This window comes from Hyaena hyaena, unplaced genomic scaffold, assembly GCF_003009895.1.
Source record: "Hyaena hyaena isolate Hyena2069 unplaced genomic scaffold, ASM300989v1 scaffold_206, whole genome shotgun sequence".
Taxonomy (NCBI): Eukaryota; Metazoa; Chordata; class Mammalia; order Carnivora; family Hyaenidae; genus Hyaena; species Hyaena hyaena.
In genome coordinates, this window is record NW_024080840.1 from 12357 (window position 1) to 39621 (window position 27265).

The window sequence follows — 27265 nt, forward strand, 5'->3', positions numbered from 1 at the left end:
CACTTTACTGAGTTGACTAGATAGGTTTCTGAATCCATCTATAAAGCAGAATTGTTATGTATTTAATTCTGGTTTCTTATCAACACTAAATAGTCAGAGATGCCCTCTTAGGAGCCACTGTGCTGGTAACAGTGAACCATGGATGTTTTCAGTGTTAGCGGCTGTTGGCAGCATATAATTCGGCAGGCTAGTGAAGACCCTCAGAACTTAGAGAACTTTACAAAGAATGACACAAGAGTCGTCCTCTGCCTCCCCCCACCCCCCCCCCAAACAATGGTGAGATCATAACAAAGGTGTTTATTTTTAGGATAGAGTCTTTACTTAATGAGCAAACGCTGTGATGTGTTTATAAAGACACCAGAAAAGCAGACACACCCAGGGTGGTTTAGAAGCAGAATGGCTCATAACCCTGGTCGTGGAAAAGGCCACTTCTAGAACTCCCAGAGGAAACTCTTTAAAATTTCATTCCTAAAAAGAATGAAAGCTTTTATGGATGAGGAAGTGGGAGACATAGGTAGCAATCGTTTCTGCAGATAGTTTCCATTTCGTGGTGTTTCTAAATACTGAGTCACCTGTGCCTAGACCGTCATCGAAAGACAGATTATTCAGACCTGAAGGTGCATACATTTACTGTAAATATTTATGTTGCGTATAGTGTGCACGTAATGTGGTTTTCATCAGCTTCGGATAGCTAGAAGGGTCTGACTGGCCTCTTTTGTGAATACAGGTTTACGTGTGTGGTAACACAATTTGAAAAAGTAGTCGATAGTTTCAGCTCTGGCAGGGATCTCAACATGATTGACTGTGTTTGAGGAGATCATGGCTAACCTATGTCCCTTTGGCCATTGGGTGATGCTGTAACACAGATGTGCGTCAAGTAGAGACCGATTTAAAGACCATTTCAACAAGGCCGTTAAGGAAGTGATTAATTCTCATCTTTGGGCATTGTTGACTGGCATCAATATTTTCCAGTCTTTGCTCTTTGGATACCTTGGATGTATGAAGCAGCCATATCAGGCTGTTTGGCAGCCTGGAACACTTAAAATATGTGTTAAAGGGGCGCCTGGGTGGCTCAGCTGGTTAAGCGTCCAACTTCAGCTCAGGCGGGCCATGATCTCATGGTCTGTGAGTTCAAGCCCCGCATCAGGCTCTGTGCTGACAGCTCAGAGGCTGGAGCCTGCTTCGGGTTCTGTGTCTCCTTCTCTCTCTCTCTCTGCCCCTCCCCCGCTCATGTTCTGTCTCTCTCTTGTCTCTCAAAAATGAATGAATGTTAAAAATATATATATTATTTAAAAATATGTGTTAAACACCTAAGGATCCCATTTGGAATTTAAGGTTCTGACTTAAGGGTCCTCTGACCTAATTACTCAATTGCAAGAAACCTTCCAGGCACTGATTTATTTTTTCCTTTGAAGTTTTGGCTACTTGCTCTATTAGATTATCCAAATAAAAGTATCAATTGGATATTTCCTCTCCTTCTCCTTCCCTGTTGGCAGATGAAAAGAAGAAAAGGTGGTACAGAGATATTTAATCTGTTAAAGTCAGAAGCAACAGAAGCAGAGGTGGAAGAAAGAAACCTAATTGCTTCACTTTTAACACACATGTTTTCCATTGACGGCTGGTTTTCTTCCATTTTCATAATTACAATTTCAGGCGGCATCGCTCCAGTCCAGCGCATTTGTGGGCTACCCATTTCCTGTGCCTTTCCTTCCTCCAGCCCACCTCTTGGCCACATTAACATTACTTCATGTCACAGACGATACCACAGGTGGCCAGAACAGGTTTCGAGAAAGAGAAAAATGAAATGGAAACCTGTCAGGGTTCCTTTGTGTTCCCATTACCGTGTTTGGTGACGAGAGGCCCACACTTCTGGCCAGAAGGAGGCTTCTGGACAACATGAGCATTTCAGAAATCTACACGGTTTCTTTCACGATCATCTCCATTCACCAAGCATTAGCTGGCTCGATGCCTCTGACGAGGCCAGAGAGAGGAGTGTAATAGCAGTTATGCACTTGGAGATAAGGTTGAGGAATATGTCCTCACTTCTGGCGTGTAACCAGCCCACTATTGACTGAAATCCTAGGTTAGACTTCGTTTAATGCATCGTCTTGTAGGAGCTCACAATCAATAAGACAAAATCCACACACAAGATTCAACAGTCAACAGCAGCTCAACAGAATCTAGTGAGTAGGAGTTGGGTTGTGTAGGGCAGAACGTGTTTGTGGATCTGTCTGTCTGTGTCCACCCTGAGTTCAGGGAAGGAGAAGAGACAGACGAGCAGGCTGAAGGCCATGAGAAGTCTCTGTGGGAAGAGGTAGGGGCTGAGGTGTGCCTGGAAAACAGGGGACAGGTGGGGAGAATGGAATTTGGGTCAATGTCAGAGAATGTGTCTGTGTGCATGCATGCGCAGGGCCTCAAATGTCAGAAAGAAGTCAAGAAGGTGAGAAAAAGATACAAATGTTCATAAAATATATAAGCCCCCATTCGCCATGAAATTGATGTTATCTGTGGTGAACAATGGGTGCACCCTTTGCTAGGACGAATTCCCAAAACTACTCAAGTGTGTTTCTAACTTTCAACAAAAGGCAATCTCATTTGGAGAATAAATTTGCAGATTCATGTCAGGGGCTGTTAGAGGTGTCTGTCTCCATTTAGCATCAGATTTTGATGGATGAAGTTTGGAAAGAGACGAGCTTCCATTTATTTAGCTTGTAGTTAGAATAAAGGCCCAGTTATGGATGGTCTGACCTCGTTCCCCCTTCTGATTGGCTGCCTTCCAAACCATTCTTTCCCTTGTTCCCTATGCTTCATCCTTACGCCACCATCTTGCTCCTTCTTCAATGTGCTAAAGCTGTTTCCTACCTTATATCTACTGTGTCCTCTACCAAGAACACTTAGCTGTAGGCTCTGGGCAAAGCAGATCTTTCTCACCAATCAGGCATCAGGTCTGATTTCACTTCCTGAGACCTCCCATCCCACCTAGAGCAGCGTGTTCTGGTCCCTCGGTGTCCACCATCATCAGCCACTTTAATTCCTTTGAAAGCCAAGGAGTGCTCTGAATGGTCTTATTTATTTTTTATTATCTGTCTCTCCTCCTTAGAGAGGTCATTAGGACAGAGACCTCATCTGCCTTGTGTGCCGCCATACCCCAGCATATAGTAGGTGCTCAAAAAAAATGTATGCTACGTGAGTCCATGGCAGTCAGGTCCCCATTATGCCCAGAACCTACAAAGCTTGTGTTCTCTTCCCCTCCTGAAGAGCCGAGCTGTCACAAAGCAGGAAGAAAATCGAGAGTGGGAGGATCTGGGGTGGCCCATGTTACGACAGCATGATGTCACAGCACATCTTTGTTCCTTTGTTTCTCTACCGAAGTCTTAAGAACCTGGGAAACCACATCACTTAAAGGGACATTTGAAAGAGATACACTTGGAGGAGGCATTTGTGCGGGTTGGGCAAATGCTGGTATATCAGGAGGAGAGGCTGGGTTAATGCATTTCTTGCTATGTTTCTATGGCGCAGCCATTGTGGAATGAAATTGACCATACATAATGTGCTTAAGATTCCGTGTTTCTCCAGCCCTCACACACATTCCCTGTGCATGTCACCTGTCCGGACCCGGTGCTCTTCTTCTTTCTCTTCTCAAAGCACCGTTGACTGAGTGTGTTTGCACCCTACCTATTATGGTACGACCGCCATGGTAAATTCATCAAATGACATTTGACAGAACTGTTACTTTTTTTCTCGTTCGTGAGTTTCTCACGGACGCACACCTCTGGCAGACACTGTACACGAGCTGCCCGAGTTCTCATGTTCTTGGCTAGCTTGGCTTCCAGGTGCCTGGGGAAGAAATTATCAAGTATATGTCCTTCAGTGACCGAGTTTGAGTTTAGAAATGAAATGTCACAAAGCCTTTTTATGTGCCATCGATTCATGCTAACAATCAAATGATACATCCGTTATTCTCCTGTTGGGAGATACTTTCTTTTATTCTCTTTTTCCCAAAGGATCTATGGTATTTGGACAGGGCCGAGCTGGCGGAAGAGACTTTTATTACACTTGCCTTCCGCACATCTATGCTTCCTACTTTCTCCTGTTATTATGCTAGACACCGGTGCGTCTGCTCCTCAGGGAATTGCCAGATTTCCGTTAACTCAGTGCATGATCTCGACAAGTAGGTAATTCTCCCACCTTCCGATGATTGGTAATCTGCACCGTCTGATTTCTCCCTCTTCCTTCCATAGCATTGCAGTGACAATACACATCCCTGCCAGTCAGACATGAATATCGAAGGAGCCTGGAAGAGAGGCTACACGGGAAAGAACATTGTGGTGACCATCCTGGACGATGGCATTGAGAGGACCCATCCGGACCTGATGCAGAACTATGTGAGTGTGTGCTGTGGTGGGAGCACCTTCCCCCTGGGGAAACGAGGGGACTCGCATCAGGATCATCAGAAATGCAGTCAGCAGAGACAGCAGGCTCCGTGTAGCGATTCCATCTAATAAAAGACACGCCCTCTGAATGCAGGAAGTAGGAGACACTGCTTTCAACTTGCAAGTGCCTTTGATGGTCTGATGACAAAAAGCAGGGGATAAGGCAGCAGAAACCCCACCATCATCACCACCGTTCGCTACTGACCATGACTGCTCTTCTCAATGACTTGTCCATGCAGCCAGGCAACACACTGTTTCTTTTATGGAGAAAATCGAACTTAGAACATTGCTCAAGTGATTCTACTGGTCCCTTTCTTCCTCTCCCTTTTCAAGGACAATAATGATCAGTTTCCCACTAGACCTAGGAGGCAGCAGTCAGTTCCCTTTCTTTTTTATTTTTTTTTTTTAATATTTTTATTTATTTCTAGGAGAGAAAGAGACAGCGTGAGCAGGGGAGGGTCAGAGAGAGAGAGGGAGACACAGACTCTGAAATAGTCTCCAGGCTCTGAGCTGGCAGTCAGCACAGAGCCCGACGCGGGGCTCGAACCCACGAACCGCGAGATCATGACCTAAGCGAACGTCGGACGCTTAACCGACCAAGCCACCCAGGCGCCCCAGTCAGTTCCCTTTCTTAAGAAGGAATAGGGATTCCAGGATTCTGGGAGGATGTAGGGTGAGCCCAAGACCACGGAGCTAGTGAAAGTGCTGAGGCTCAGTACTTTCTCTGCAAATCCTGGTTTTGATACCCAGTGCCCACCGAACACTGGGGCCAGTTTCTGCCTCTAAGGCCTCTGGGTTCCCTTTACCACCATGATATCCACTGCCTAGAAGTGTGTCAAGGACCCCTCTGTCCTCTGCTGTCCAAGATCATTCCTCCCATTGGCTTCTGCTTTCTCAGTTTGGTTGAAAGTGCCATAATTATCTCTCACTAATGCCCTTCTCTGTCTGCTCCCAATTTGTGTTGCCTAACACCCTTGTGTTCTCTCTGAAACATTTCTTTTGTGATAGAGAGCAGCAGTGATCCCTCACTATCTGCAGATAAAACTCCGATTCCCATCCAGGCTCCGCAGAACTGACACCCATGTCTTCCGACTTTCCCCGGGACCTCTTTTCTGTTGACAGCTGTTTCCACCCACGAACACTGATCTGTGTGGCATGTAAACTTCAGTTGGTTTTACCCACATCTCCCTTCTCTTTCTCCCCCATTCCTTTTAATTCCAAAAGTTTGGCCGCGGTGAATCTTCCTAAATTATATTTCACGTTGGTATTGAAAAAAGGTTTCCCTTAAAATCAGGAATTTTCTATCTGCTTACGAGTTTCCTTTCGTGTCCCCAAGAGTATAGGCAGCTCTAAATCATGGCGAAGTCCACTGCCCTTGGCAGGACTCTTATTGACCCTAAAGGAGGAAAAGTCACGGGCCAGGGTGGGAAGCTTTGTCCCGTGCTTACAGAGGGGACCCACCCTGGGCTAGAACTGGGACGACCATATCCCTTCAGATTTTTGTCTTCTCTGTTCCAGTTCATGGTCATTAAGGGAGTGACTTCAGCCAGCCCAGCGCATCACACTGGACCCTAAGTTGGCAGAGAGTTGTGAGATGGGGCCTGCCCATAGGTTCCCCGTGCACATTAGCACAAAGGACTCCCTTCCCGGGGTGCCTGCTGTCTCTCTCGCCTATCTGTTCCTTAGTAACATGTAGACACATTCCTCTGAGTGGCCCTGAGGAATGTTGTCCTGGGCTCACTCAGAAAAGACCTCACCTGTTCCGTAAGGCCAAGTTTCAGAGACAGGGATGCGATTCCTTCTTGAAATCTGATCTCCCTGTATCTCTGTCTCCTTCAGCACATGGGAAGGCTTGGTTTCCCGGCACCCTGGGTATCCCCGTGGGTCGGTGCCTCTGTGACCATTTCTCCTGTGGCCTCTCTCTCTTACCTACCGAGAAACCATTTCGGTAGAAATGGCTGCACTTGCTGTACTGCCATGTTCCGTTCTCGTTTGCTCCGTCTCACTCGTGTCATGACGCTTGAATTAATTTTCCTGAAGAGACGCCATTTTACCTTTGCAAATAAAAGACCTCCAAGGCCCTTCCTTGGCCCCTCAGAGACCACCCCTGGCTCACAGTCACCCCCGTTTCCGACCCCGGGAGACCTTCCTTCACACAGAACCTCCCGTGTCGCCTTACACTGTCATCTGCCCTCAGAATATTCCACCCCATTGCCCTTTTTGTTTCAAAAAATTCAGCCACGGAACTTCGCAAATTAATTTTTCACAATGAAATATTGAAACGATTTCCCCTAAACTAGATGATTGTCCTTGAGGTTAAAAGGAGAGAGAGAAAAACTGCAAATTCATTTAGTTCTTATTTGAATGAAACATTTGAGAGGCTGCTCTCAACGCTGCCGCCAAGCACGCTCAGACATCTTGTCTCCTCACAGCATAGAATTTGAGAGCTAAAAAGAAATTTCAGTTCAGTCTCCTCGGTTGATAGGGCAGAAATGCAGGCCTGCAGGCCACAGTGAGTGACCCTGAGTCCTGTAAGGAACAGAACTGTGGGTACCTCGCTCCCAGCAAAGAAGTCTTTCTTACCACACACCATGTGGTTTTTATAGCATGTTCCTGCTCCCCTCCACCTCGGAATGTATTTGTTTAAAGACAGATAGTTTCACTCTAATTGCGATTGCATTCTTTGCCTTTTTTGTTTTTGCCTCTTGAAAAGAATTTTCCAGAATGTGTATGTGTGATTAGAAGTACTGATGCCTCCTCAATGTGTCTTGATGTTGGAGCTGGTGTGATATAGAGAAAAAGCACATTGGATGAGGGGTGGGGGGTGGGGGGCAGATGGGCTTGGGTTCCAGTCTTGGTTCCACAAGCTGGTTTGTGTCATACCTTTGGCCAAGTGACTTAACCTCTCTTAGGCCCCTGTTTCCTTACAAGTAAAATTAGGAAATTATACTAGATGCACACTGTCCCTGGGGGGCTACCGGGCAGGGACTTACCTACCACCTTTATCTGTCACGGATATTTTACTTACTATCTCCAAACCTCAGACTCTATGCACTACAAGTTATTCCCAGAAATAAGAGCCTTTGATAAAGATAGAAAACAAAGATAACATTTACTTGCCCTAATACTGTAGACCTTACCCTAAAGCATCAGAAAATTCAAAGCATTTCTGATGCTATCTACAGTGATATAAATTTGAGTGATGAAATAAGCCAGTAATTTCTTTTTGTAAATTGGGAAATTTAAAAGAAAGAAATGTAGGAAGTTGGAGATTTTTCACAATTGCTTTTAAAAGCAAACAGACCTAGGGGCGCCTGGGTGACTGAGTTGGTGGAGCGTCCAACTCTTGATTTGAGCTCAGGTCATAATCCCAGGGTCGTGGGAGCAAGCCCTGAGGTGGCGTGATCCACACTCAGTGCAGAGTCTACTTTGGATTCTCTCTCTCTCTCACTCACACACTCTCTCTCTCTCTCATTCTCTCTCTCTCTCTGCCCCTTCTCCCCCCACTTGCGCACAGCCTCTCTCTCTCTAAAATAAAAAATAAAAATAAAAGCAAACAGAGGTGCCTGGGTGGTTCATTTAGTTAAACATCCAGCTCTAGGTTTCCGCTCAGGTCATGATCTCAGGATTCACAAGTTCGAGCCCCGTGTCAGGCTCTGTGCTGGCAGTGCAAAGCCTGCTTGGGATTCTCTCTCCCTCTCTCTGCCCCTCCCCTTTTCACTCACTCACTGTCTCAAAAAGAAAGAAATAAACTTAAAAGTTAAAAAAAAAAATAAAAGCAAACAGATGCAACTTTGATTTCAGAGCACTTTGCCGCCTCATTTTGCAGCCTTGTGGTATAATAAAACTTTGTTTCATTTTTGTTGGGGCAAAAGGTGATTGGGTTTTACTAAAAAGTCTGAAGTACAGATTCTTTTATAGTAGATACAACACATCTGAAACCAGGCAAATCCTGCCTCATAGAGGCACCACGATGCCTAAAAGAACAAATTTCTAATACTGATTTTTAATTGGCTTGCCAGTTATTTGTGAGTTGTCTTCAAAAATCTTTGAATCTTAAGGAATTTGCCCACTCAAGAAATGAAGTAAGGAATAGAGAGAACCCATGGAAAAGCAATCACTTTGCTTCTAGAAAGTCTAAGAATACTTGACCGATAAGGCGGTCAGTACAGACCTCTTCAAAGGAATGAGGCGAGGGGTCCATTCTAGATACAAGAGAAGATGTATCAGCAGAACCTTGATCTGTAGGAGAGTATTTCTTGACCTTAAGGAGAAAAATAGAACACAGATTATTACTGAACAAGGCATCCTGACACCAGTGAACCATGAATGTATTATTTAATCTAATTACTCGCTTACAGAAATGTGTGTGGGAATGCACGAGCCTTCAGGTTCATGGCTAATTACTGAAAGCCTGTCTCCTCCTCCCGTTCTCTCCTCTGCGGCTGCAGGATGCCCTGGCAAGTTGTGACGTGAACGGGAACGATCTGGACCCAATGCCTCGTTACGATGCGAGCAACGAGAACAAGTAAGGCCCGGCTGAGGGGTGGCGGGCACAGGGCTGTCAACAAATTTTGTTTTCTACTCTTGCCAAGGGGAGTGTTCTCTTGGAAATCTTTGGTAACAAATGATCCGTCAGTTTGCTCCAAGGTGAACACGTGTCTTTGTGCTGCAGCTTCTGGATCATGAAGAGGGGTGGTCTCTACCGTAAGAGTGCTTGTAGAGAAAACCCTGGGGCATGACTCAGTGTTCCCATATCTCAAGGGCACGGCTGGGGAATATTGCCCCTCAGGAGGTAATTGGCCCATGACTGGCTTGGCGGGGGCGGGGGGGGGCATGGAGGGGTTCACAGGAGAGGCAAAACAAAGAGTACCCCCAAAGAGTTACTTGATGCTGTTCAATTCAACAAATTTCACTGACTGCTGTACTTGAGGTCTCTGCCAGGGGCTTTCGTATTTGCTGCTTTTTTCTTCTGTAGTGATTGTATGATTCTACTAATATACATGAAATATACCTGTAAAGTTCGCCATATGCAGGACCCATTACCCTTCTTATCCTCACATTCAAGAGCCGTAGGAACCCATTTAACCACTTTCATACCTTCCGGTTAGTACAGACATTTTTGTGAGTGCAAATGAAAATGCACATCCATTCGATACCTTGGAATATCTGAGCATTCTTCAGAAAGTAAGTGGGAATGGTTTTTCTTGCTCAAGATGACCCAGATTCTTTAAAGGATTAGTAGAGATTTCTAATCTCTAGATCACATGAGCTTTTTCTCCTTTTACTGCAAATATCCTCCAGGAGATAATGCTGTGATTTAAATACTATCATTTCAATTTTTATTTACATGTTTTAGTTTAGGATCTCAGAAGGAGCAAAGAGAAGTATTTTACCCATTTATTATGTGCTATTTCCAGCCTGTGTTTTTCTTCAGGGAAAAATTTCTCAGTGAGTATTATTTGATTAAGGAAGTCAATAAGTTGAGATAAAACCATCTGACCTAGATAATTGTGACTGTGTGTGGGTTTTTCTTTTTTTTCCTTCTATTTTTTTTTCCCTCTTTTCACCACCTACAAAGAAGCCTCAAAAAAGTTACTGTGGAAAATATGCTGTTTGCTAATAATTCAGTAAAGATTACAGTTCAGATTCAATGGTGAAAGCATTAATATATATCATGATTTAGATAGAATTTTTCAGAACCTTTTAAACAAAAAAAAAAGGGGGGACCTAAATTAAACTGGCTAGTTCAGTCCGAGTCTGTTCAGATCATATTGTTTCAAGTTATGGTGAATTTCACACAAAGAGTTATAATTTGAGACCATGGATGCTAATGTATTTAACCTAATTTACAAACTAGCCCGTAACACTGATAAAGAATCTTGAAGCTTCAGGACTAAAAGGTCACCACTGATAAATTTCAATATATAGTCCATTCTATTATAATGTGACATACATATTCCTAAAAACACTTGCGCTCTGCAGAATCTGAAACCACCAACTAATAAGACAGTGAAATTGGAGTTTAGCGCTCAAAAACATCATCATTGACACACATACAACAATGGTAGTGACCTATTAAAAACAATAGCCCAGTTTTATCCATGTTAAGTGGTTACAAAATATGTAAAAACAAGGTGTCTTGAAAAACACCTGATGTTTGCTTGCGGAAATGTGTGTACATTTCATCGACTCCTCACGTGCCTACTGCTTTGTGTGCAAAAGAAAAGGAGGGGAAAAAAGTAAAGATTAAAATTCTGAAAAAGAACAAAGAACAGAGAAGAAAATTAATCAGTTGGGTGGAGAGGGGAAAATTGAACACCCCATCCCCAGGCTGGCCTTTGGAAGTGTGGCAGCTTGCCAGTCACCGTGAAGCGGAAGGCGAGATACTTGGACTCAAGAGGGAGCAGCAGCCGTAGGTGTGGACAAGCGTGTACGATGGTGATCCTGGGGTGTGCATGTCTGCGGGGTTTGTGTAGCCCTAAGAGTTAGGTGTGTTTGCTACATTCACTTCGAGTTTCTAGGACAAAATTGTGCATCGACATGTGCAAATTTCGCCGTATTCTTAAATTGTTCTCTAATATATTTGTGGCATTCCTGGAAGACATTTGTGTTTTCAAGGCAAGCATCTAGGAGAATTATACTGTACTATATCCGTTGGCTTAATTTATTCTGTCAACATTTGTACAGAGCAAAGAGAAACAGGAAAGATCAAGGAGACACTAGATCATGGTAACACCCTAAGTTTTTTTTTTAATAGTTTATTTTCAAGTTGGTTTCCATATAACACCCAGTGCTCATCCCCACAAGTGCCCTCCTCCATGCCCGTCACCCCCCTTCCCCTGTCCCCCACCCCCATCAGCCCTCAGTTTGTTCTCAGCATTCAAGAGTCTCTCATGGTTTGCCTCCGTCCCTCTCCCCCACTATTTTCCCCTTCTTCTCCCCCATGGTCCTCCGTTAAGTTCCTCCTAATCCTCCTATACGTGCAAACATATGGTATCTGTCCTTCTCTGCCTGACTTATTTCGCTCAGCATAACACCCTCAAGGTCCATCCATGTTGCTACACATGGCCAGATTTCATTGTTTCTCATTGCCATGGAGTATTCCATGGTATAGATAAACCACATCTTCTTGATCCATTCGTCTGTTGATGGACACTTAGACTCTTTCCATGTTTTGGCTATTGTTGAGAGTGCTGCTGTGAACATTGGCGTACACGGACCCTATGCATCAGCACTCCTGTATCCCTTGGATAAATTCCTAGCAGTGCTACTGCTGGGTCATAGTTTATTCTTGCAGGGTGTTGAGGGATGGGATAAGAGGAGCTGTAGATAGACGCCAAAACTGTTTTGTGCCCTAGACCATCTTATTTGCATGTACGTGTGGCGATTTTCTGCAGTGAAACTCTTGGTGACGGTGCCTCTTCTCGGAGGGTGTGTCTGACGTGAAACTAACCTTGCTGACCACACAGTCTGTGGTTAACAGAGACGGTCCTTTGAGTATTCGCTTTGATGGCTTTTTACAGGCTGCCTTTTGAACAGCACATCTTTTGCGAGACTTCCTTTCAAACTTGGCTCTCCCCAAGACCTTTGTGTCAAGAAGCATAGCCATGGCCTCGCTCACTCTGGCATGTTGTAGCGTGTCCTCTTGTGACCCATTCTAAGTATCATCCATGGTTCATTGAGTGCAGTGTGGGTTTAGTTATTCGAGCGCAGGGGCATTCTTCTAGACGTGTGCTTACATTTGTAGTCTTGAGAGAGAAATAGGGCGTTTACAGAGGGCGATGCACCAGCATATCCTCTCCCTTTGTTTTATGAGAGCGACCTGGGGCATCAGATGTCCCCTTAGCTTCCCTCAACGCTGCCTGATTTGCTTTTTGGCCAAACACAAATGTGTCGTCAGGCATTTGGGGTTAAGATATCCTTTCTGCTCATTAGACCATAATTATAGATGTGATTGATGGGTCTGTCTTTAAGCATGGATCTGTAGCTGGATAATTCTGCTTGAATAGAAGTCACTTGGCATCATGAAATTAGCAGTGGGTTTGTAGTTTAGAAGAGTTGACAGTTAGCCTTGGGTCTCCTTAATTAGCTTCGTAATCTTTGGCCCTAACTACTCTGAGCTCTAGTGCTTTTTCTTAAAATCTCTAAAACTATAATAATACTTCTAAAGAATAGCAGTAAAATATAAGCATACCACTGACTACATATTAGGTGTTAGATAATTATAGCTGTTATTATAATTGCATTTTTTAAAAAATTTTTTGTAATGTTTTATTTCTGAGAGAGACAGAGAGACAGTGTGAGCAGGGGAGGGTCAGAGAAAGAGGGAGACATAGGATCTGAAACAGGCTCCAGGGTCTGAGCTGTCAGCACAGAGCCTGATGCGGGGTTCGAATCCACGAACCGTGAGATCATGACCTGAGCCGAAGTCTGACGCTTAACCAACTGAGCCACCCAGGTGCCCCTATAATTGTGTGTTCTATTTCTATATCTGGCTCTTGATAAATAATCAGTTAAAAATTACAGTCACCTCAATGTATATGTGCATGTGAATGTTTCTAATTTAATACTTGGAGGTCTTTCTTTATTTTCAAGGTTAGAGGTTTTGGTAGGTTTTTCTGTTGCTTTAGATGCTGAGGGCTATGACTCATTCTGTATCCAGTAAATCTGCTTTTCTTCAGTTCTGTTTCCCCTTCGTCTTCAGTGAAGCATGAATCTTTGAATGTGATGTAAGATAGTGAAGGGGAAGAATTTCTTTTTTTTTATTGTTTTTTTTTATTCTTTGTTTTTTGAGAGAGAAACAGTAAGAGTGTGATCAGGGGAGGAACAGAGAGAGAGAGAGGGGTACACAGAATCTAAAGCAGGCTCCAGGCTCCGAGCTGTCCGCACAGAGCCTGACGTGGGGCTCGAACTCATGAACCACGAGTTCCTGACCTGAGCCAAAGTCAGATGCTCAACCGACTGATCCACCCAGGTGCCCCATGAAGGGGAAGAATTTCTAATCATCATAAGAAAGTAGTAGTTGAGTCCTGTGATGTACGAGTACCTCCTCTTTGTTTGATCTGACCAGTATGTATCTGGAATTATTTCGTACCTAGCTGCATTTGTTCATTCAGCCCACAGGTATTCACGGAGACCCCACTTGTTGAATGGCTCTGTGCTAAGTGCTTGGGGGACATGAAGATGAAATGATTTGGGCAGCTCACTAACGTATTTAATTGGTAGAGAACTTAAGAGGCTCTAATGCCTGATGGGCTTTAGTACTACAAGAGATTGCACCCTCAAAACTCCATCCCAGTCGTCTAGACTGACATGATTACTTTTCTAGTGCCGAAGCTCTGGGGTGATGGAAATCACCCCTGATGTTCAAAAATTATAAAGATTCCTTCTTTGTCGCTTTTCCACAACCCCCGTAACAGGTGCTATAGACATAGCCTTACTAGAGGAGACTATAAAAGATGTCCTCTCGCTCAACTTTGCCTCCATGTGTATGAGCTTGTTGAATACAGGTGACTGCACTGTTCTCGGCTTAAAATAGCACATGCCTCCCTGAAAATGAAAGAGTCTTCTGGCATTTCATACCGCTACTCCTATTTCTGATAAATGAATTATTGATGCCTGAGTTAGAGCTTCCCTTCCCCAGTTTGCCTCTCATTAAATGTTCCCTCCATTTAAAAGTCATCACACCATATTTAGTGGGAGGTGAGAGCACACATTATATCTTGAATGTGTGATACGTGGGCCCAGAATCGAATTCTTTTTCAAAGAATTTAACTCCATAAGCTAAAGACTCATTTGTCAAAAAGGAATGCATTTTTCATTCTTCTCTCTTATCTCTGTTTTCAGGAAAGTGTAAGGGTGGATGGAAGTACATTTTTTTTCTGGTTCTTCAGTCTCCTTTCACACGTCATTTCCGGTTTCACGAATGCCGCCATGTTATAGAAACCAAAGTTGTGTGTGGCCTTCTCTTTCTCATTCCCACAAATGAGGACTGCTGCCAACAGATGGTTCTCCAGAGCAAAGCCAATGAGTCAGCAATTTCTAACTTTACAGAAAATACTTTAACTCAATTCTGGAGGGAGGAAAAAAAACTCTTTAGATCTTTGACCTTATCTTTAGATCTAAAACCTTAATGGATAGAAGCCTTACTTATTTTAATTTTTTACTCAAGTGTAATTAACATGCAGTGTTACATTAGTTTCAGTGTATAATATAATGATGCAACAATTCTATACATTTCTCAGCACCCATCAGTGGAAAGTATTCTTAATTTCCTCGATCTATTTCACCCATCCCCCACCCACCTCCCCTTTGGTAATCACCAGTTTGTACTCTGTATTTAAGAGTCTGATTATTTTTGTCTCTTTTTTTCTTTGTTCTTTGGTTTCTTAAATCCCACATGAGTGAAATCCTACGGTATTTGTTTTTCTCTATCTGGCCACTTAGCATAATACCCTCTAGTTCCATCCATGTTGTTGCAAGTAGTAAGATTTCATTCTTGTTTATAGCTGAATAATATTCCACTGTGTGTGTGTGTGTGTGTGTGTGTGTGTGTGTGTGTGTGCGTGCGCGCACGCGAATGCGCATATGTGTGATGTCCTCTTTATCCATTCATCTGTCACTGGACACGTGGGTCACTTCCATATCTTAGCTATTGTAAACACTGGTTTAATAAACATAGAGAGCATGTATCTTTTTGAATTAGTGTTTTCATTGTCTTTGGGTAAATACCCAGTAGTAGTGCAATTGCTGGATCATCGGGGAATTTTGTTTTTAATTTTTTGAGGAACCTCCGTACTACGTTCCACAGTGACTGCACCAGTTTGTGTTTCCATCAGTAGTGCACAAGGGCTCCTTTTTCTCCACATCTTCACCAACACTTAGTATTTTTTTGATTTTAGCCATTCTGACACATGTGAAGTGATATTTCATTGTGGTTTTAATTTGTATTTCCCCAATGGTAAATGATGATGAGCATCTTTTCATGTGTGTTTTGGCCATCTGTGTGTCTTCTCAAAGAAATCTACAGATTTAATGCAATCCCTATCAAAATACCAACATTTTCCACACAACTAGAACAGATAATTCCAAAATTTTTATGGAACTACAAAAAAAAGGGGGGGGGGGGGGGGGGGGGGGGGGGGGGGGGGAGGGTATCACAATATCACAAGCCCAGATTTCATGACATCCTACAAAGCTGTAGTCATCAAAATAGTATAGTATAGTACAAAAATAGACACATAGATCCATGGAAGAGAATAGGCACCCCAGAAATAAACCCCCCACTTTTATGGTCCGTTAACCTACGACAAAGGAGGCAAAAATACACCGTAGGAAAAAGACATTCTCTTCAACAAATGGTGCTGGGAAAACTGGACAGCTACATGCAAAAGAATGGAACTAGACCACTTTTTTTCACCATACACAAGGATAAACTCCAAATGGACCTAAATGTGAAACCTGAAACCATAAAATTCCTAGACAAAAATAGAGCATAATTTCTTTGACATCGGCCATAACAGCATTATTCTAGATATGTCTCCTAAGGCAAGGGAAACAAAAGCAAAATTAAACTATTGGGAATGCCTATACCAAAATAAAAAGCTTTTGCTGAGCAAAGTAAGCCATCAACATAACAGAAAGCCTACTTAATGGAAGAGGTTATTTCCAAATGACAGTAAGAGTAAGTAGCCCTTAGTTATGAAGAACAAAAAAAAAAAAAAAAAAAAAAAAAAAAAAAAAAAAAACCCAAACCCAACTAATCCAATTAAAAAATAGCCAGAGGACCTGGGTAGACATTTTTCCTTAGAAGCCTTACTCCTTTATACCCGGATTTAGCCAAAGAAGCTAAGATAAAATTATCGTATAGCTGAATAGGTCAGAAATAAACCTACTGAAGAAAAGTAGGGCCAATATCAGAGGCTGATTTATTTTCCCAAATATTTCCAACATTTTCCCTCTAATCCTATTGCCAAATAGCACTATAATATACTACGTAGGAATTTCTTAAACCGTGGTTATCAAATGAATTTATGTGGATTACAATTGTACATGCTACGATTGTACATGTTCTTAATGTATATAGAACAGACAGTTGTGAAAAATACCTAACACTTCTCACCTGCAAGTATAGATTCTATGTCTGTGAAAGAAGATACAACAAGCATTTTAGAAAATCTATTTCTATCATGTTGGGTTCACGTTACAATACATGGAGATAAGTAACATTTTCAACCATCTTCTCGATTCTGGGAAGTGGCTGGAATCTGGGGCCTCATGCAAGGGTGGAATACAACAGGAAAAAGCCCTTCCTGGCCCGGAAGCCAGCCATCCCTCTCTCTTCCCTCACTGGCCCATGGTCACCAGCCCTGCCTTCCTCGGCGTCTTAGTCTTCCTCTTCAGCAGCTCAGCCAAGACCCACACCCCCACCCCGTCCACGCCTCCGCTCTAGCCTTCCTTTGATTTGTCCCTTCTCTCACCTGCGTCCTTGTAAAATCTCCTAAATGGCTTTCCCATCTCCAGTCTTACCCCAATCCTGCTGCCCAGGTGCTATCGCTAAACCGAAATAAGAACATCCCTTAATGTCTTGACATTTTGTTAAAACCACAGGATGCTTTATCCCCTACTCTTCCCTCACTATTAAGCCTGCTCTGCTCTGTGTGTCCACTCCTTCACCGTATTCATCAGCCCACAAGACTTGTAGAACTCTCTACAACTGTACAGCCGTCCACCATCCGCACCTGCATGATCCAACCTCCTCCTTCCTCTCCTGTGACTTCCCCTGTGACATCTTCCCTCACATCCCTCATTGGGGCCGGATATCCTCCTGTGAGTTTTCACAGTGCCTGTGAATTTACTTCTTTTATAAAACATTTCCTGTTGTTGACGGGCTCACATTTACCAAAGCAGAGACCAGAGAGAGAACAGATACTGAGAAGATAATTTCCAGTTTCGTTTGGGTTATCAAAGGTTTGTTTGGTCTTACAGTCCTTAGAAGAGTATCAGCCTTGACGGCTCATATAGGTGGATTCGCCAAATGTGTGCCAAAATAATAGCTATTTAAAGAGTGTTGTATATACTGGAGTTTTGTGTTGGATACCTTTCCCCCCCTCCTCCTGCCTGCTATGTACCCCAGAAAGCTGACCTGTAAGGACTGTATTAATGGATTCCCTTGCCCTCTGGCTTCCCACTGGTTTTGGTCAATGGAAGGCTAAAGCAGAAGATCGCTAGGATATAGAAGATGAAGAAGGAGTATTTATTCTCTGCGCCCCCCCCCCATTAGACCGTTGGAGCTACCTGTGTACCCGAAGATGATGACTCCTGTCAGGTGGCCCTAAGTCTGACCTCCTAAGGGCTATGCTTTGTGGGCATCCATAACCACTTCTTCCCCAGGGTTCCAAGGTTTGCTTTTCGAGTGTTGCTTGTTCAAAACACCACCCCGTTCCCTATCGGTTTCCCCAAATCCTGCCCACCTCCTTACATAAGTCCCTTGAAGAAATTTTTCTCACCTCACCCAGCATAAAAGAATCCACTGTTTTCCTGATAGGCCCTGACTGACACAGGCATGTTGGTTTTTTAGCCTGGTAACTTTGGTAGCATAAATGAAAAAATGTTCAGACACTTCCAAGAAAGAAAATAACTCAGTTCGTAGAAGTTGTGTAAATGGCTGTGTATTCTTTAATGAGAACTGAATAAATACAGAAAATAGTTACCTAATCTAGAATCCCTATATCCCGGTCACATGATGTACAAGTATTAGTTTTTATGAAACAATGTGTTAATTATTCTAGGGATTATAATCATGATAATGCAGTCTTCAGACTTCAGTCAATTTCAGTGTGTCCTTGTCAAGGATTTGGGGGCACAGTCTATTGGGGCTCTCAGTAACAGTCTCAATAAAGGGTCTGATTGATGCTATAGGTTAAAACGAGGTTTGGGGATACTTTATGGGAACCGAGTGCACTATTGACATGAATAATTGATAGTTGCTTCAATTTAAATTTCTTATTTAAAAAACAAACTCACAAATTCCTGAGGCCTCTAAAGCAGATGGAATTGCAGTAAGGGAAAGATAAGTATCCTTTTTAAATAATGGATTAAGCATTTGAGCAGGGTTTCCAGACAGGTATATTTATTTATCTTTCTCTTTTCATCTTATCCTCTAACATCCACCTTGGAGCCTTCCATTTTTCTCTTGTGACGTGAGAGGTCAGTGTGAGCAGTGCGTTATTGCGGAGCTGAGAGGGCATTCAAGACCTTTTAAGTGCATTCAGCCAATGGTTACTCCTGTTAGATGCTGAAAAAGAAGGCGGACTCCGGAGAAAAAGACACCTTGTTTTGTTTATCTCCCAGTGCATATACTTAGAAGAACAAGCTGACAGTATAATCAAACTACCAACTGGTGAATTGTTCATTTTAATGTTGAGACAAGGTATGATTTAGATATTGGTTGTCTTCCTCTTCAAATCCTGTGCCTTCAATGTTAAGGGACTGAAGTTAGAATTTATTTTCTTTCCTAACTAAAAGGGGTGTCATAATTTTTATGTTTCGGCAACTCAGTGAATGACAGAAGCTTGTTGTTCCAATGGACTTAAGTAATTGTGCTTCATATCAGCAGGAGGTATGCATTTCTGTTTTTTAAACTATTTTTAATGTTTATATATTTTTGAGAGAGACAGAGAGACAGAGCATGAGCCGGGGAGGGGCAGAGAGAGAAGGAGACACAGAATCGAAAGCAGGCTCCAGGCTCTGAGCTGTCACCGCAGAGCCTGACGCGGGGTTCGAACTCATGAACTGTGACATCATGACACGGGCCGCTTAACCGACTGAGCCACCCAGGCGCCCCAGTAGGTGTGCATTTCAATCACAATCTTCAACAAAAGGTGGAAAGGCAGAAAATAGGTCTTTTATACCAGAATGTATTTGATTCGTTTTCATAAGATAGGTCACCAAAGAAGGTAAGGTGATGTAGTTAAAAATAATAATAATAATGTCCTGCTTTTGGATGAGACCTAGAGACCTACGTACCAGTCCCGGCCTTGCTGTTCCCTGTGTCTGTGGCCGTGGAGAAGCGTCTTTATTGGAACCTCCCTTGCCACACTGCAATCTCAATGACCCTGAAAACCTCTGAAAGTCTGTAGGGTGGCTACTTGTGGACAGTTGAAGATGGTGTAAGCAACTGGTAGTAAAATGAGCACGTCTGGATGCTTTCGCATTTACTGTTACATAGCAATCCACATTCAGAAAGTCTAGAGAGGTGGAGTAAAATGTCTACTGTCTCCGAGCGGTAGTCAGAATTTGAGCTCCTCTATTCCCCCAGCACCTGCTCACCTCCATAGCTAAATTAATCTGTGGTCAAGTAGAGGGGAAATTAATTCCTGTGTCAAGCACATGCTTCAGTAACTTCACTACCTTGGGAAAGCCGGAATAATCAAAATGCTCTACCACTGTGTTCAGTAAAGAGTCAGTAGCTGGGCTGTACCAAATGCTGGTACTCAGAGCCCTGTTTCTCCTCGGAGAGGGGATTGGTCCATAAAGGCCACCAGTATCTTGTGTATGAGATTTTGAACCAGTAACAGAGATCATGTATTACAGAAATAATTGTATAGGTCTGCCTTGCTCATGGTATTTGTTCTGTGGAAGTACATGAAGGCCACCCAGATGAGTCTAGGGACGATTCATACAGAGTTTGCTATAGCAGGAGACTTAGCGACCATCACTTGAAGGGGCCCAAGGGCAGAGACATGACTAAGAAAGCTTTATCATTATAGAAAAGGAAGGAAGGAAAGGGAGAGGGAGAGAAAGAAAGAAAAGAAAGAGAAGGGAGGGAGGGAAGGAGAGAGGAAGAGAAAGAAAAGAAAGGATGGAGGGATGGAGGGAGGTTGAGAGCAAGATGGAGGGCCAGGAGGAGAGGGAAGGAAAGAAAGAAAAGGAAGGCTTCAGGGTATGGTCTCATCAGTGGGTGGCATGGGAAAGACCAGAGCGTGAGTCTCTGTTCTCAAAAAGTTCTAGTGAATATTAACATCTTTAACAGAAAATTGAATGAGAAGTAGGTGATTGGAGTGTAAATAAAAAGCTTGGGGAAACTATATAAAACTGTCAAAGGTATGGATGTTACTCACGTTATTAAGGCGGTAGTAGTTAAGAAATAAGGTAGTTTTTAGTCTAATTCACAGCTGGGAGGGAGGTCGTTTTCACATTTCTCTGTATGGAGATACGGACTCTTTGAGGTTGGAATCACATAAGTAGCATGCACTTGCCTGATGTTTTTGTACTAAGATGACAGCCCTTAAGAATATTCTGGAGGCGTGGGCTGTGCGGGATTCTCTGTAGGAGGGCAACACTCGGGAGGAAGAACATCAGAAGCCGTCTCCTACCCCAAGAAGAGTGCGGGGTCTTGAAGACGTGTCCTGCCTTGGGGGATCGTGGAGAGTCATTTTGCACCTAAAATAGCTTGAAGGAGTTGTGAAGAACAGTTGACTGCTGGAGACTTTCCAGCAAATTCCCCTGAATCCCCCAACTTTCTCCGCAGTGTGTTCTCATCACAAGCTGCCGTCTCATGAATTTTAAAAAAGACTGACCTTTGTGAGGAGAGTTTACCTCTTTCTATTTTTAGATATGCCCACACCATCTGCATATAATTTACATATGCTAGTAAATGCGTTTGGATTTGCATGAATTGCAGATAAAATACCTTGTGTGGTGACACCCTGGGCTGAGATTAGCTGACTGCTAAAGATTTTGTGGGACCTTTTTGCTCTTGGTTGGTTTTCCTTCTTTCTGGGTTGGTCACACCCCCTCCCACGCCTGTCCTGATTACCAAATACAGACTCATTTTCCCTGCAGCCTCACCTGTATTAAGTTGTCACAGATCCATTTCTTTTTTTTCCATCGTGATACTTGGGTCTTCCCATAGGCATCAGCATGATGTGGCCAGAGAAGAAGGCACACATCTGCCTCCAGCAACGGCCCCAGTCTTTGCACCAGTTTCCATAGTTTGTGCTAGGTGATCTGACGAAAATTCAAGTTCTTCAGCAGTTTTAATGGCAACCCTTGATAACTGGCTTGGACGTCAAACTCTTGCATAAAATGTACTTATTTTTGTTCCTAAAGGAATGAATGACAAAGTCCCTTTAATGCTCCATAAAGGAGTGCCAAATGCATGGGGGATGGGAGCTGGACGGTGGCACATCTGAGAAAGAGCTGGGGGTTGAGATGAGAAGATCAAAGAATTAGAGGCCTTGACTTTGTTGAAATTGAATTCAAATCGAGGCGAATGGGGTCCTCAAGCTAGGGGGAGTCTGGGAAGCCACTCTGCTAACAGCCGTGCCTTTGCCTTCTCATCCACACTTGGAGGCGTACCATTCTTGGGGCAGTAGAGGCCCCTGTGGTTGTGACTCTAGAATTTCCCACTCCAGAGATGCCCCAGCAACTATGGGTTAACTCTTCTAGGAGTCGATTGTATATCGAATTATCAACCCTCTCTAGGGAGTAACACGGGTGGCGTTCTCAAGGCGGAGCCATGTTCCGCAGCACCCAAGTATGAAACAAGACCCCTTCCCCCGGCTTATTTGTTGTTGTTTTAAATAGTTCATTGTCAAGTTGGTTTCCATATAACACCCAGTGCTCATTCCCACAAGTGCCCTCCTCCATGCCCCCTAGCGTATTTGTAGGCGCTTTCATTCAAATGGGTTGAAATCTCTGTAGCCCAAAGACACTATGAGAAAAAGCCATTGCAAATTCTGTGGCTGCTCATTCTGTCATGTTTTGGGATCATGCATGCTGTTCTGCATCAGTCGATTTTATTTATCATCATCCACCTGCCTCATTGTGTTTCTAGGAGCTTCAATTAGAATCCCCGTTGTCAAACTTATCTTAGTTATAGGGAATACTAACTCATGTTTAATCCATCGTGGTTGAAGGAAGATACCCATAACTTATTTCTGTTTTTTTTAATCTTTAATTAGAGGGATATTTCTTCTTTGCTAAGAGTAAACTTTGTTAAGGATGGTACTCATATATTAAATTCACCCGTTGTTCTTACAAGATTTATGGGTTTCTGAAATCTATATGAATATAGTACTTAGATTTCCAAGAGGTATATTTGGAGTGAACCAGGAGAATGTGTGTGGGGCGGGAGATCCAAGTAACTGCTTGCTAGATGAGCTGTTTAATAAAATGGAATAATCCTTTCATATACTGAGAGAATGTTTTGAGCAATCTCCTGTAAAACTTTGCCTATGTGGATATGTGGGCAGTCACTATATGCGGTTTATACTTGAAACGTTATTGTGATATCACCATAATAGTTTTAAATTTATTATTCTAAAACAGGCTGCTTCTTTGGCTCCCTGCAAGCAGTTCTGTAGCTTTGAGAAGCTTGGTACATGATTTGGGTAGGGGAGCAGAGAACAGCTTTGTCTCCCCAGAAGGCCTTGACTGGTTTTGCCTTGGGCTAGAAATTCAGCAAATCGAAATCGAGTTCAGCGGGGTCCCTATATGTTTTCCATGAGAGAATGAGAAAAAAAGATCAGGTTTTCTGATTCCCTTGATTGGCATTAATCTTTCCAAGTCATCTCAGACCTCACTGTCTCAAATGCAGAGGAGCCACCTACTCAGAATAGTTATTTATCTAGAACTTTACAGTTCACAAAGCATTTATACATATTCTCACTTGACCTGTAATATTTCCTGTCAGAGAGGTAGTAAATAATTGTTTTGGTGCCCCAGTTTCTGAATTCTCTATGTATGAGGAATTTTCTGTCTCAGTGGAGAGCAAAGAGTTTTTCTAGTATGGCGGCCAAAAATGGCAGATGCTATTAACTTGCTCAGCCTCCCTCCCTCTAGTCTAGGGTCTAGGTTCTACTGTCTAGATTCTACATCAGTAGCAGTTGTGCAGACCAGTGACCTAAAGGACAGGTCAACTCTCACTCACTTGCCTGGATTCTCCTCTGTGTCCGTCTCTCTTTCTCTGCAGACTAGCTGTGTTTTTCTTCATCTTGAGCCTCCATCTTGGTTATTTTGCGTTCCTAACTATTCTGAACTTCTCAGTATCCTTTTAGTCAACTATTTTTTTTATGCTTAACTCAGCCAGTGACAGTAAAAAAGCTGTAATGAAATCTCATTATTGTTGCCTCCTCTTTCCAGAGGGAGAGAGTAAAATTCGAGGCAGGTTCACATAACTTTCAAAAGTGAGTCTGGCTTCCAAACCCATCCTCTTTGTATCACAAAATACACTCTAATTTGGAGCACTATACTAGATGTCCGTTTTTGGAATATAGAGTTCATAAGCAATAGACACTTTAAATTCATGGAAATAAATGTAGTTAGTTGATGAGAATTTAGTTCCTATTATACGGCATATAGTTTCATTCAGAAAAGACTTTTTGAATACCTCTGAGAAGAATAGCATTTTGCTTTGGTTATTTCTCTGTCTCTTTTTTTTAAAGAAATTTGTTTTAATGTTTGTTTATTTTTGAGAGAGAGAGCGACAGAGCACAAGTGGGGCAGGGGCAGAGAGACAGGGAGACACAGAATCCGAAGCAGGCTCCAGGCTCTGAGCTGGCAGCACAGAGCCCGACACAGGGCTCGAACCCAGAACTGTGAGGTCATGACGTGAGCAGAAGTTGGATGCTTAACCAACTGAGCCACCCAGGCGCCCGTGGTTATTTCATAGAAATCACACTAGTGATATAGTTACGGTATCGAGAAATTGAACATTGATCCATCACTTAACTAATACAGTACAACAGTTAAACCAGTAGGAAGGATGTGAATTGGAGACCATTGGTTTTCCAGAAATATTTCCTGGAATCCTAGAGTCTGTAGTGGATCTCTCAGGCTGCCCGAGTGTCACTCAGGTGATTGTATGGAATGAGTATAGCCTTCTGTTCCTCAACTAAGTCACTCTCCTTTTTAAAATCTACATTAGAATCTATTTTGGATGGTTAGATTTTTCCTAATGCTATATTTGAAGTTAAAAGTTCCATTCGTACAAAACAGAACAAACCATGATAAACCAGTGCCACAGGCCATCAGTATGAGGTTGGGGGGGAGGGGGCATTGTCACTGGAGATCAGCATCTAGAGGGTAGGTGGTGGCGTTTGACCCAGACCTTAGAAAATGACTGACAGAAGGCAGTAGTCATTACTGAGAGAATGTTTGTAACAGCCGAAAGCATCTTGGGATCAGAGAGCTCCTTATAAGCTTTGGGATAAAAGGCATCTTAGCCATTTTTGTTGTTGTTGTTAAAAGGAAAATCCAAGAATTTTCTTTTTTTTTTCTCGACAGCCTCTCTTTTATCTAAAAGTCAACTCTGAACTTGTTTTTCTTCTATCTTCAAACTCTCTGTGGCCATGTGTAAGCTCTTGAGGAGTGGGCAAAGAATTAGAAGATGTTCACTGTCTTTTAGCCTCACCCCTTACCTCCTCCTCATTACACTCTGGTTTTAATTAAATTTTTTACAACTGGCTGGAAATAGCATGCCTCATTTATACTGGAGACTGGTGAATAGAGGAAGCACTTCGCATGTGGTTATGTTGTCCTCATTCTATGAGAGGTCATCTCCATATGCATTTGCGTTATTTATTACTCATGTGATCCAACTGGGAGCCGAGTATAGCTGGCCCTGCCTTGTGGCAGGATCACTGTCCCCTTGTCACTTGAGAAAACAGGGCAGGCAAACAGAAATATGAAGTATCAGATTCCGTGGATGCAGTGTCTTAAACCAGTGTCAGATATAAAATTTTAAATGAATTCGTCTATGTTTTTATTCTAATAGTCCAAATTCTTATTTATGTAAAATTGGCCTGCCAGTTTTGGTGGGGTTTTTTTTTTCCTACTTGTCCTAAATAACTGTAAATAGCTAATTGTCTCGGTAACAGAAAAAAAAAAACCTTCTCTTTATACTGGATACTTGTTGCAAGTATGTGCCATAGCTAAAATTAAGAAGCTCCTGTTTATTTTTTTTTAATATTTTTATTTATTTCTAAGAGAGAGAGAGGGAGACAGCGTGAGCAGGGGAGAGTCAGAGAGAGAGGGAGACACAGACTCTGAAATAGGCTCCAGACTCTGAGCTGGCAGTCAGCACAGAGCCCGACGCGGGGCTCGAACCCACGAACTGCAAGATCATGACCTAAGCGAAAGTCAGATGCTCAACCGACTAAGCCACCCAGGCGCCCCGAGAAGCTCCTGTTTAGACTCTGAAAACCAGTTAGACTCTGAAAAAATATTGCAAATTACCTGGGGCTGTGTTCATTAACATCAAGATTCTTACTCTTAGCCATCAGAAAGGAAATGATAAATTAAGTAAACTTTGATTTAGGGTTTAATTTTTTTTTAATTTTTTAATGTTTATTTATTTTTGAGAGAGAGAGAGGGCGCATGAGCAGGGGAGGGGTAGAGAGAGGGAAACACAGAATCTGAAGCAGGCTCCAGGCTCCGAGCTGTCAGCACAGAGCCTGATGCGGGGCTCGAACTCACATACCATGAGATCATGACCTGAGCTGCAGTTGGATGCTTAGCTGACTGAGCCACCCAGGTGGCCATAAGATTTAATTTTCTTTCAGGTGTGATGCAAGGGCTTTCTGGAAATAAGGAGGTAAATCAAGTCATGTAGTCTTTAAAAAATGTTTTCACTAAATAATCTTAGGATGAAAAGGTAAAAATGGACCATGCACAAGTAATTACCAAGGAGTAAAACTTTTGCGATAACTCTTGAGAAATTTGAAGTTGAGTGAAAATCAGTCTTGCTCTCATTCCTGTCATTTACACACACACACATCCCTACTTGTCTCATTATAATTGTATTCTTATTAACTGTACCATTGATCTTAAAAATTAAGGTCAAACCTCTTAAGTATTAGCATAAGTAGGAAAGAAACAAGTCGGAAATAATTGAACCACTTAAGGAGCAACTTCAGATCTAAAATTTAGCTTAAAATTTAGAGATCATAATAATTAGAAATGAGTTGTGCATACTCGAAAAACAGCAATGGTTGAGGTCAGGCATTTCTGCGTATATTTATCTTTTATTAATATGAGGAGATTAGAATTAATGAGATTGGAAATTGACATGGTGATATTTTTTAATTGGGGTTACAAGCTAGACCTGGGGAAATGTGTCTGAGCAGGACAATTAGGAACATGGAAGTCTGATTCAGGTAAACAAAGCTAAATGATTGTCGGAATAACTTCGAGCAAGTCTTTTGACCACTGGGAGACCTAATGGTCTTGTGTATATAAAACGGAGACAAAATTAAGCTACTTGTAGTTTGCTGTGAGAGTTGCGGGTAACACATCCTGAGCGTTCAGAATACCCTAGGCCCTACTAGCCTAGGTACTACCTGGTGGTATGAAGAGCTAAAGTAGGGTTTTTGTCATCAGGAATGACTGGTGACAGAGCTGCAAGTCCAGTGAATCATTGACACTTGTTATTTGTTTGGGGGAGATTATTTCCCGTTTATATTCTACATGTGCAAACAGTGGGAGTGGCATCTGGATTTTTTCTTTTTTCTTTTTTTTTTTTTTTTTGGGCAGAGGAGGGCATGGGTCTGAAATTCTCCTGGAAAGATTAAATGGACCTCAGAGCTACAGAGATCACCTCTGCTGTGTTACCATTGGCTGCATCAATGGTCTTTTCAAAGTCAGATTTTCACTGTAGAGTTTCAAAAATTGGGATGCTCCTAAAGCTCTTAAAGAAAACTGACTAGTTCATTTATTCTCTGCAAATCTCCATATCCCGACGCATGCATTTGTTAAGAGAGCATCAACGAGGAACATGATCATAAATTTGGAAAGGAGTTACTAGATATACTGGATTACTCCAAGCT

The 27265-nt window shown here is 42.7% G+C and overlaps 1 protein-coding gene across 1 annotated transcript in view; it reads left to right on the forward strand.

Annotated features, from left to right (window-relative positions):
* Positions 1–2374: 2374 nt before the first annotated feature.
* PCSK5 (proprotein convertase subtilisin/kexin type 5) overlaps positions 2375–27265 on the forward strand; it is a 336435-nt gene continuing 311544 nt past the window's right edge. The window contains exons 1-3 of the mRNA XM_039242170.1: positions 2375–2440; positions 4242–4385; positions 8885–8961. Of these exons, the coding sequence (XP_039098101.1) occupies positions 2375–2440; positions 4242–4385; positions 8885–8961 (287 nt within the window). The remainder of the gene's footprint in view (positions 2441–4241; positions 4386–8884; positions 8962–27265) is intronic.